This window comes from Staurois parvus, unplaced genomic scaffold (genome assembly GCF_062004578.1).
Source record: "Staurois parvus isolate SC_StPar_1 unplaced genomic scaffold, SC_StPar_1.0 ptg000193l, whole genome shotgun sequence".
Classification (NCBI taxonomy): Eukaryota; Metazoa; Chordata; class Amphibia; order Anura; family Ranidae; genus Staurois; species Staurois parvus.
The window spans coordinates 13699-25721 of NW_028317989.1; the positions used below are offsets into that span (position 1 = coordinate 13699).

A 12023-nucleotide genomic window follows, 5' to 3' on the forward strand; every position below is an offset into this window, starting at 1 on the left:
TGCCGTTGCTGTCTAGAGGTTCGTATTTTGAGGCTGATTGTGTCAGTGAGTTTTCCCCTTCACTCCCATCTGACATGCTCAGAATCCTGTAGGCCTCTTCACCAGAGTACCTTTCCATTGACATTTTGGCCGCTAAATTTATAGGTACCTAGTGCGACTCACGGCAAAAAGAGCACCTAGCTGTCAGGGAATGCTTGAACCTCTACAAAAACATTTACTGGCAAGTACTAACAGAGATCAGGCCTGATTCTGTGGTTTTGTGTGCAATGTATCACGTGACAATGTTCCTACTGACACTGCGCTTGCTGGGGGAGAAGAGGGGGGTAAGCATAGGGGCTAAGAACGCAGGTGCCGAGGCTGATCCCGCTAACGCTGCGTTTTTGGGGACGTTATACTAATGCCAACTCTAGTAGAGTGCTGATCTGATCAAAGATATTGATCCGTTCAAACACTATACTAGCAATGGAGGTTTATTGTGTATGTGAGCGTGGTCCTGGCAATCAAGGGGTTAAATGTGATTACTGGTGTACTGACGGGCTATCTGGGAGGGGCGCAAAAACTAGGGGAGTGCGAATCCCGTATATATACGTGATTTTGCACACCCATGCCTCCCTGTTGCAGTATTTCTACTATAGGGTGGCATGGAAGCGGTTAAACATGTCCAGTAAAAAAAATTTTTAAAAATCTAATTTCATCATAAATTTAGGCCAAAATGTATTCTGCGACATGTCTTTGTTAAAAAAAAATTCCAACACGTGCAATTTAATTGGTTTACGTGAAAGTTATAGCGTTTACAAATGGTGGTATAGATACTGGAATATTTTCTTTTTCTACTAATAATGGCGGCGATCAGCGACTTATAGCGGGACTGCAGCGGGCATTCTGACACTGGGGGGAACTGACTTGGTGTCACTGACCTCCCCAGTGACACATATACAGTGATCAGTGCTAAAAAAAAAAAATCACTGACACTGTACTAATGGCACTGGACAGGAAGGGGTTAACAAGAGGGGCGATCAAAGGGTTAACTGTGTGCTGGGGGTGTTTTACTAGGGGGTTGGGGGGGGGGGCGCGCTTCACTTTAAACACACTGCTCTGGATGGCTGTGCACAGTCATTCATTAGCTTCAGAGCAAAAAACACATCACAGCAGCAGCAAATAAGGGTGCATTTGTAATCCTTTCACCCCCTTTACCCCATTACATCTGATCTCCAGCTTGCCTCTGTATGTCAGCTGTATATTACACATTCATCTCCATTATTCTTGCTTTACACATGCTTGCACATTAAACCCCTCATTTCCATCCTCCCTCTGTATGTGACCTGTACATTAACTCCTTCATCTCAACTCCCTTAAGCGTATGACGTGTATGTGCTGTATATAGTGCATCATTACCAAGCTCCTAACTCGCTCAATACCAGCATGATTCTTCATCTCCAAAAAAAAAAAATTTTGATTAAAAAAATGTGTAATTTTTGTGGTTGTACTGTTCTGGAATTTTTAATTTATTAGAAAGTAAGGGTAACAGATCTTTTTTTCAGAGTTTATGGACTATATATAGTAAAAAAAACAAAAAAAAAAACAAAAAAAAAAGTTTTGCTAAAATACCACCAAAGGAGAGCTCTGACCCAAAAATGGTATCAAATTAATTTGGGTACAGTGTTGCATGACGGAAAAATAATAAAGGTGGGCAGGAGCACCCAAAACTCCCAGATGGACAAGGATAAAGTCAGAAATTATAGCAGGGAGATCTTGCTGTAAGATTCCCAAGATGTATTAGAAGTCGGACTGACGTAATCTGCTGTATATGTAGCTTCTTATACCTGTAGGTGGCAACTGTCAAGCATGCATATTAATCCACAAGCAATCCTGCACACCTTCCTAAACCTCACTTTCTGTGAGTACGAATACGAACACATCTCATGCTAGAAACACAGTTCTAGCTAACCCTTTTATAGGGCTCATAAAATACATATGATAGCACATAGAGGAAATACATACTCTGAATTTTTTTTACCAATTTACATATATCCTATTCACTGTATTCCTGAATGCCTGTGTTTGCATCAAATGGGTTTTGCATTCCCATACAAATCTAGCGGATGCGCAAACTGCTTGAAGCGCGTAAACTGCAGATCAGAGGCTAATCGCAGGTTAAATGCACCTATCAACGAATTCTGAATGGTTTCCGAAGCATCTCACTGTCAAGCTGATGCCATCGACAAAAACTCAAAGCCTGTTGACACAGACCCTTCAGCTCAGAAAGCTAGATAGCTTCTCACATTACCTCCCCTACTATTTTAACAGATAATTGTTAACTACCTGAATACCAACCTGTATATACCCTTTGATTACCAGGCCATTTTTCAGTGCTGTGATAGTTTGACTGACAATTACTCTGTCATGCAACACTGTACCCATAATAATATTTTATCATTTTGAGACACAAGGAGCTTTCTTTTGTTGGTATGTACTAGCCACCAAATTTTATTTTCAGTGTGCTCCATGGGCTGGGGTGACGTCACATCCACATGTCAATTGTGACATCACTGGCTGACTCCGGATGCTGCGCTCTTCATACAACTTTTATGTGAGTGTTATCCAATTGTGTTTGTTTTTAATAAAATGGAGTTACACTATGGAGTGAACTGGAAAAAAGGCGCTGTGGAAAATGCTCTCAGACAAGCACCTTAGCGGAGGTGCATCTTTATTGGGTGAGATAAAGTAGCAAGTATAATAAAATTAACCAGCCTGAAGTCAAGTCGAGACTTGACAAAGCGCAACTGCACGAAACATGTCGTCTTGGTAACCCCACATATGCTCCCAGCTGAAGCCAACGCCGGACACTGCCTTCGTTTGCCATGGTGACACCACCCAGGACGCTGGTACGCTGACACCACGTGATTTGAAGCCGACAGGAGCATTCTCTGATCTCAGCTCCCCTCAGAGCGGACGGGCCGTCCATTGGAATCACACTGTCCACTTCAGGCTGGTTAATTTTATTATACTTGCTACTTTATCTCACCCAATAAAGATGCACCTCCACTAAGGTGCTTGTCTGAGAGCATTTTCCACAGCGCCTTTTTTTCCAGTTCTCTTCATCATGCATATGATTAACAAGGCAGCAGTGGTGAGCTCATGATTAACTGTTCACATGTTTCCACCTGGAGTGGCCTCTCTGCGCTCATTTGTATGAGTTTTCCTTACACTATGGAGTGCCTCCTCTTGTCTGTCCTTTTGCATGGTGAGAGTGTGAAACTAGCCTCACAATTGTGATGGCTGTGACTGGTTTAGGCCTGGTTCAAAGTAGTGTGATTTCAGGTGTGGCGTGATGCACAGAATCACATTTCAATGGAAATCACATGGTTTACTGTTGTGCCTGTTCACATCATTGCAGAAACAGCATGGTGCGTTTTTGGAAAAGGGTCCAGTGCTATTTTTGTGTAAATTGCAACACAATTTTTTCCCCAAACACTTTAATGGAAGAGCACCAATAATGCATGTACATGTGATTTTAACGTGTTTTTGCAGGTTGTTAAGGCTTCTTGCTCCTTAATCCCTTCATGACAAAGGTAAAACAAATCCTAACACTTGAACACAGTTTTGCACCTTTGACATGTGTTCGTAAAACTGTGCATATCATTGCAACTACTTAGTGTATCCAGGTGTATTATACCTAGTTTTTAAGACAAATTGGGCTTTCATTTGGTGATAAATTCAATCTCTAGATTTTTGTTATTATCAAAAGGAAACTGGCACAAAATAGCAAATAAAAATATATATATCATTTATTTTTAAATTTAGCTGTATATTTCTTGCTAATATCATAGCCAACTACCAAAGAATAACCCAAAATAAATTCTCCTACTCCTGACAATCACAGAAATACCACATATGTGGGTGTTCTTTGTATCTGTAGTAGGGCCCAGAAATAAAGTGCACATTTTGCTTTTTTTTATCCTACCTAAAACATACTGATACTAATTAAAAAAATGTTTGTTTGTTTTTTAATCCCACCTAAAATATACTGTATCTGACCTTTGACCTTAACACTGACTTAGATCAAACCCTGGTCTACCTATTTTTATCTTTTTTTTTTTTTTTTTCAACAAGCATTTTACATTTTTCTACTCTAGAAGGAGACAATGTATCTTTTTGTACATTCAAGAAGAGAAAAAAAAACCCAAAAAACACAGGGGCAAGCTGCATAGAGACTGATCACTGTGATAGCCAATCAGAGGCTGCCATAACGATCAGGTACCAGGCTTCCCAGTTCCTGATTTTTAGTACAGGACCCAAGGCTCTTGACAGCTCAGATCACATCCATTCAAGGGCGCACCAGCTGTGTGTGTTTTCTACAGTGCCATTTAAGAACAGCATTCCAGAAATACACATCCACCACTCTGTTATATATTAAAAAAAAAAAAAGATGCAGCAGTAGTGAAGTACATTGTTGGGCAGTATTTAACAGTACAGGTTTTTCTATTATCTGTATTCTTCATACAGCTTATAAGTATGACAGTGATAGATTTACTATTTGTGAAGTGGCTGGTGCCTATGTACAGATCTGTAATCAGTCATGCAATGTGCAAGGTACAGTGACAAAATTACTAATACCTTAATTAGGGCCACTAATTTGGCACCATCTTCTTTTAGCTGCTTCTGTCTTATCTCCTCCTTCTTTAGTAATTGCTTCTGTGTGTCCAATATCTCTTTTTCTCCAACAGGACTGGACACTTCACTTGTGCGGTCACACATCTCACAGACACGTCCACTATGTATGTTGTAAAAGGTACAGTGGGAGCACTCCCAGCCCTGAAGATTATACAACAATGGTCACAGAAAAATAAATTGAACAGATCACAGCAAATAAACTGGATGCTAGCTGTTTCATACGTTACCTCTAATTTTCTCACTTTTATTCCTTGCTCAATGCTTCCTTTTGAGGATTCAGTAACATTGGCCAGACTGCTTCTTAAAGAAAGGACTGGGTCATTGATGAATTTCTCAGATGTGTATGTGTTATCCAAGCTATCCTTTGGGAAAGCACCAATATCTCCTGCAAGGTAGATCCTTGATTTTTGGTTAGCTCTTTCCACACTCTCCATTTTGTTACCAAATGCAAATGACTGCGGTGTTTCTTTCTCTGTCAAGAAAGGGCTAGTCTTTTGAGGAAGGGGCATAGTTCTGTAGCGATCCCTAGTATCTATGCCATCTTTGGATGATGACACAGTGGACTCATGATTTTCTCTAGATGGTTTCCGAGCTAGCCGAGGCCGATCACAAACTGCGCACAGCACAGCAGAGGAGGGATTCTGTAGGGTACATGCCTGGCACTCCCACATATCCTTTTGCAAAGAAGCTTCTTGTAACATGCTGGACATGTTGTTACAGCCACGAGGACGTTTACAAGTGATACACAGTACAGAACCACCTCTATTTACAGTACTGCAAGTCATACATTGCCACGGAGGGCGAGAGGAAAGGTGTGAAATAAGTTCCTCTTCCTTAACCCTTGAAGGAAAAGAAAACAATAGGTCTGCTAGATGGTCTTTTGCCAAACTTACAATAACTAAAACCAAGAAATGGCCAGTACCTGTGAGCAGTGGAAATACCACAAGGAGAGCGCTGGTGATGTGATCGATTGGGGTGACAGTGTATTCGCTGATCACACGCTAAACAGAGGGTCTCGTTACATGAAGTGCACAATACAGAGACATTCTTCACACCACAAAGGCCGCATCCAGCTGACATGCCTTCTAAGACAATAACACAGATCACAAACTGACTGTTTAACAGGTAGAAGACATCTAAAAAATGACTATGCATTCACCTGCAGAGTAAAGCTTTCAACAAACTAATCAAAATCCAATCATTGTATGGGCTCCCCTCGCTTGACAGAAGCCAATTGTTTAATTGTCTTCTGTCAAACTAACATGTTGAAAATGTTGCATTGATCAACAGCTGCAGCTAATTAGCTGCAGACACTGACCAGTGTATCCCGAAAGTGGCATGTGCCTCTGTCAGAATACAGTGGCCTGATGGGGGGGACAGTTTATTTATCCACCTCATGTGGATGGAGGGATTTGTAAGATTTTTTTCATTTAGCCCAATGGCAGAACGAAAAAATGACTGTATAGCCAGCTTAAAGTGGTTGCACTCCATGCATGAAGTTGTAAAAAACCTTCTCTCTTCAGCAGATCCCCAGCCCCCCCCCCCCAATATTCACCTAATCCCCTCTCGATCCAGCGAGGTGCACTGGAGTCTCGGCAATCCCGGGACTCCCTCTCCTCATTGGCTGGGACAGCAGCAGGAGCCATTGGCTCCCGTTGATGTCAAACACAGACAGTGAGTCAAAGAGAAGAGAAGGGTGGGGCCAAGTCATGGCTCCATGTGCAAATGGACACATGGAGCAGCGTGTGCCTACAACATAGCAAGCTGCTTACTGTGGGTGCACCCAACAGGAGGGAGGTGCCAGGAGCGCTGGCGGGGGACCTGAGAAGAGGAGGATCCAGGCTACTCTGTGCAAAACCACTGCACAGAACAGGTAAGTATGATGTGTTATTTAAAAAAAAAAAAAAAAAAAAAAAAAACCTTTATTATCACTTTAGTACAGAATCAACAGCACATATTCTTGACCACTATTTTTCAGAAACTGCCTATTTAACTTTTTACTATACTTTCATTAATTTTTTTTTAATAACAGAACAAATGCAATTACTATGTTGTGTGCACTATCAATATATGCTCTTCACTGCTCACACAGGGCTATCTGCTTTATGTTCACAGCTAGGCAGCACATATGGTATTCAATAATGAAAGAGCTGCCTGTTACTCATTTCTACCAATCAGGGAACCTCGACCATATTTTCAATAAAAAAATAGATAGAAAAGTTAATAGATGATTTTTACAAACTATGGTATCAGCATGAAGAAATCACTGGAAACAGCAGCTTTTCCAAAACATAATTGATTCCTATAAAATTGGATTACTACGAATTCAGCAACTTTGCACTGAGCATTTGCAGCAAAAGTTGAAAAGATGGAAATTATTATAGCTACAAACACACTACATGGATTACCTGAGGAGTGAGGCTGAGAGACAGGAATGGCATCTGTAACAAAGGATGGCTACGGGGACACAAAAAAAAAAATATTTTCAAAAGAACTTTAAAGTACAAATGTCACGCAAAAGAACAAATAACGGCTGTTATCAACTGCCATCTAGAGATGAAGCAATCTCCAAGTCTTTCATGTAATGTTAAATACTGGTGCACTGTGCTGGCAACACTTCCTGGTAGCACCAAAGCTTGTTTTTAACATCATAGTGATGGATCAATATGAATGTATGGGAAATAGGAAGGAGATAACAAGCTTTACCACTACCAAAAAGTAGGCGTGACTTGCCCAACGATGGAGACTTGGATGCTACTGCACTTAAAGTAGTTGTAAACCCTTACATTTACCCAGTGAAGTGACTGGCCTTGGGTGACAGAGATGAAACAAATCCTCCTACATAAATTTTGCCTGCTTATCTGCAGTCTTCTCTTTTCTACAGCCATTCAAAATTCAGAATTTATAGAGCTTGTCTGAACTGTCAGAAAACAGGAGGCAGAGAAATTACACACTGCAGTGCTCAGTTAGGAGAGCTCTGAGAGCTGATTGGAGGGAAGGGACAAAGGAACAGAGCTAAGGCTGTCAATCAGTTTGTGTGCTGGAGATTCCTGTCCCCTTTTTCTCTTGGTGTCAGGAAAACTCGCCAGAAGTAACTAATGCAAATAGCATTAGAAATAGGGAGAGTGGACAGAAATGACATTTAGTGCTCTGGATTGACACACCATAGAGGGATTTGCTTTGTTCATATTGCATGTCGGGTTTACATCCACTTTAAAAGTGTCTACACTTGACAGCAGTGCATTTCTCTATGACAGAAAAGCGTTCGGGCAAAAAAAATTTAAGGACTTGCTTGCTCACACAATAAGCCTATGCACAGCATATTATCATGATCTACGCTACACAGTCATGTCAGCCTACCTGTGGTAGTTTTTCTCCCAATAGCTCTCGAGCAGCTTCATCCTGGTGTGGGTGAGAATTCTGTTATGGAAACCCATAACAATATCAGAAAAAAAAAAAAAAAGAGGAGAGGGGGGTGATTAGCAAATTTTTGCAAAATGAATAGTAATAACAGTGTTAAGCTACAACAGTGCAACACTAACTGATATCAGAAGATTAAGTTCCCGATGGAGAATAATGACATCAGCAGTTACTGCAGCAACATCAGCTGTATCTGGCTCTGTCACGGAGTCTGGAAAGCTGAGGCCATCCGGAAGAGAGTGTGTGTATCCATACAATGACAACACGTGACGTCCACCCTATAAGACGTTAAACTGGGTTAGTAGAGATAAAGGACACTAGAGAAAAATTGGACATTGGAGTTCTGAAGGAGAGGTAAGAAGCACAGACTTTAGCTCCACTTTAGCCAATAGTGAGCTGCATACTGGGATCAACAACAGTATAACTTTATCTACAAACTCTAACACTCTGCCTATTCAGGGCAAAGGGACAGTGCATCCGGATACTCCATTTCTCACACAAAGTATACTTGTGAAGTGGCCTCTCTTGCCACCTTCTAGCTTTGTCGGAGCTGGAACATGACTGGTAATTAAACCTGTTGTTTCAAAAAAAGGTAACGTTGATTCTAGTGAAATTGTCCTTAAAATTACAAATTTAATTAAAATGTTTTGCTGCTTTCCTTGAAAACTGGAGAGCAGATACTATACAGTTCAGGCCACCTTTCATACTATGTGCTCAAGTTCACCCCAAACACTCTGTATGAGCCAGTTCACACCTCAAAACATACTGACTTTGTAATCTGTTGTGGATGCCAATGTAATGTTAATGGCACCCCAAAAGCAGATCACCAAAGCAGTGCATTTGAAGACACCAAACCACATAGTACAATGCAGTCAGTGATAGGTTTCTGAGAAATCTGAGGTCTATTAAAACCTAGATCTCTCCTCTGTCCTTCAAACATCTGATAACACAAAGAGGGGGGGAGGCAAATGTTCCTTCACGGTGCTTGTAATAGTGATCCAGCGGCTAACTAGCTGCTAGGATTGCTTTTACATGAAAGCTGACCACCAGCTGAAAAAAAAATTATACCAGGATGATGCTTGTATCCGCAGGCAAGATCCTGGTATAACCACTCAATACTCAGTATGTTGCTGGTCCTTGTTGGGTATATATGTAAAAGCAGAGAACATGGGCAAATGATGAATCGGGGCAGTGGACTGCAATTCATTATTTTTTGTAATGCCCATTTTTGAGGGTTATGACCAAAAAAAGTTTTAAATTCAGAAATTGTGACAGGTTTCCATACGAATTGTCAGGCAAGAACAGAATTTGGGTGGGCGATGATCTATTGTTGTACATATCAATTGCTTTGGCCCGTAATCAATTGATGCTAATTTTTTGTGAAAAACAGCGGAGGGGCTAAATCCTAGTGCTGGCAGCGAACTGGGCTGATCCTGCTAACATTGCGTTTTTGGGGACACTATACGAAGGATCGTATAGCAATCACATGATTACAGGTTTTTGAATTCTGCTGTGTCTGGTGCACACATCGGTTGGGGGAGGGGGGCGCAGCGTGCCCGAGCAGGTGCATAGCTCTCACCTGTGTTAGTACAGCCAGTGTGACATACCAGTACGTTGCTCTGCCTGTAGCTGCTACCCGCCCGCAGTACTGCACTGCAGACTGCAGGCAGTCAGCAAGTAGTTAACTACTTCCCGTCCAGCGATGTATTTGTACGTCACTGGACTTTTGGTGCTTATACCGGCAGCTGCAGGCATCACCCCGGGATCTTTTTTTAGAGCCGGCGGTTGGCTTTCTTGCATTAGCAATTGGAGCAGCTAGCTAACCGTTCGATTGCCAAACATCCAGACAGCCAAACAAAGCTGGGATCGGCTTTGATCATCTCTCCATTATAGTAAACCGGAAGCGATTACCTGACATCAATTCCGGTTTACTCAGAAGTATACTGCGCCATTTAAAAAAAAATTAAAAGCATTCAAAAGCACTGATCTTGGACCCCAGATCTCTCCCTAAAGAGCACCTGTCACATGTCTATTGCTGTCACAAGGGATGTTTACATTCCTTGTGACAGCAATAACAAAAAAAAAATAATTAAGCAACAGTGTAAAAATAAAAATATAAATACACGTTGGTACCGCACGCATGTAAATAGTGGTTGACCCACACATGTGAGGTATCACCGCAAACATCAGATCAGTAATTCTAGTACCAGACCTCCTCTGTAAAGCTAAAGTGGTAAACTGTAAAAGGCTTTTAAAACGTCACCTATGAATAGTAAAATGTACGTCGTTTGTCGCCTTTGCACAGACATGTGCAATTTTAAAGCGTGACATGTTTGGTATCTATTTACTTGGCGTAACATCATATTTTATATTTTACAAAAAAATTGGGTTACATATTGTGGGGTTTTTTGGCTTTAAAAGTCAAAAAGTGTATTTTTCCCAAAAAATTGCCTTTGAAAAACCGCTGTTCAAATACCACATTACACAAATTGCAAAACCCACCAATTTATTCTCTAGAGCCTCTGCTTAAAAAAAAAATAAAAAAAAAAATATATATATATATTTATTGTTTGGGGGATTTCTAAGTATTTTCTAGCAAAAAATACTGATTGTTACATTTAAACAAAAAGTGCAAGAAATGGCCCGCACTGGAGGTGGTTAAATAATGACAAAGGCATAGCTTAATAAACAGGCTCAGAATGGAAAAGTAAAAATGACCTTTTAAAAAGGTATAAAGTTATGAGAGTTAAAGAAGTTTAACTAATACTAAACACACACTGTTACATTTCTCTTTCTGTATGTGGACAATGGCAATATGTTTCTTTTAAATAAAAAAAATATATATATAAAATAATGTGTGAGTGTATGATATAAATATATATATATATATATATATATATATATATATATGTGTATGTATGTATGTATGTATGTATGTGTATATATATATAATTTTTTTTTTTTTTTAAAGTACCTTTCTTCCCTAATCAATATGCAGCTGTCACATGACAGCAAGGAGACAGTTGTAGGAGGAGCTTCTAGTCCTCCACTGCTGGTCACATGTTCAAAAGAAAAGAAGAGTAAAATAAACAATTAATATCAAAACTGTTTTATATTGTCAAGCATATATTTGAAATCAAATCTTTATAAACACCAATTTCAAGCAGAGCTCTACCAAAAAGGGAAGTTCTGCCCGTTAAGGATTGGCACCTTTGGGGAGCAGGTACCAGAAACTGACAGGTACCAGCTCCCAGTTCCGCTGCGATCACCTAGGCAATCAGAAGGGGAAGTTGTCCTCTGCCCCTCCCTTCCCGTTGTTTTCTGGGAAATGTGACAGGTCCCAAAAGACTATGGGACCATTCACAAAGTACAGCGCTACTCAGCATGTGCAGTGAGCACCTGGCTGTGAAGACGCAAGCGGTCACAGCCGTGTGCCCATACTGAAGATGCCTGCGCCAGGAACATAGGGCGGCCGGTGAACCAGACTGGGGGGGAGGACAGGATCGAGGGACAGGTCCATTTTTAAAAAGTCAGCAGCTACAGTTTTTGCATGTGCCGACTTTTATTTTTTTTATTTTCACTGGAACTTTAATTTAAATTGGTTCATTTTGAACTGCTAGCTAGCCGCTAAGCTCACAATTGCTAAAGCATGGAAGAAGCAATTTACCCATTTCTCAGAAGTTGAATCTCGCCTAGATAGCATCTTTAATAACTGACCAGTAATCTTACTAGCACTCATGCCAAATTCCTAAAAATTTGAGAGTCTATGGCTCACATATCGATACCCAAGGATTTCCTTGGCGAGCCTGGCAGCTGTGTAAGAGGCCTAGTAGTGGACCGGATACTCCCTACACCCCCACTCCCCCTTCCTTTACCCCCTTATACTCCCCTCTTCCTTACCTCCTCCTAAACCCCGCCCCTTTTTTTCC

General features: G+C 40.9%; 1 protein-coding gene across 1 annotated transcript in view; it reads right to left on the minus strand.

Moving 5' to 3' along the window:
• LOC149461731 (E3 ubiquitin-protein ligase RNF31-like) overlaps positions 1 to 12023 on the minus strand; it is a gene marked incomplete at its 3' end in the record, with an annotated part of 39897 nt that overhangs the window by 11028 nt on the left and 16846 nt on the right. The window contains exons 4-9 of the mRNA XM_089677864.1: positions 8217 to 8372; positions 8035 to 8094; positions 7083 to 7131; positions 5597 to 5759; positions 4902 to 5514; positions 4618 to 4815 (exon numbers count right to left, since the gene is read on the minus strand). Of these exons, the coding sequence (XP_089533990.1) occupies positions 4618 to 4815; positions 4902 to 5514; positions 5597 to 5759; positions 7083 to 7131; positions 8035 to 8094; positions 8217 to 8372 (1239 nt within the window). The remainder of the gene's footprint in view (positions 1 to 4617; positions 4816 to 4901; positions 5515 to 5596; positions 5760 to 7082; positions 7132 to 8034; positions 8095 to 8216; positions 8373 to 12023) is intronic.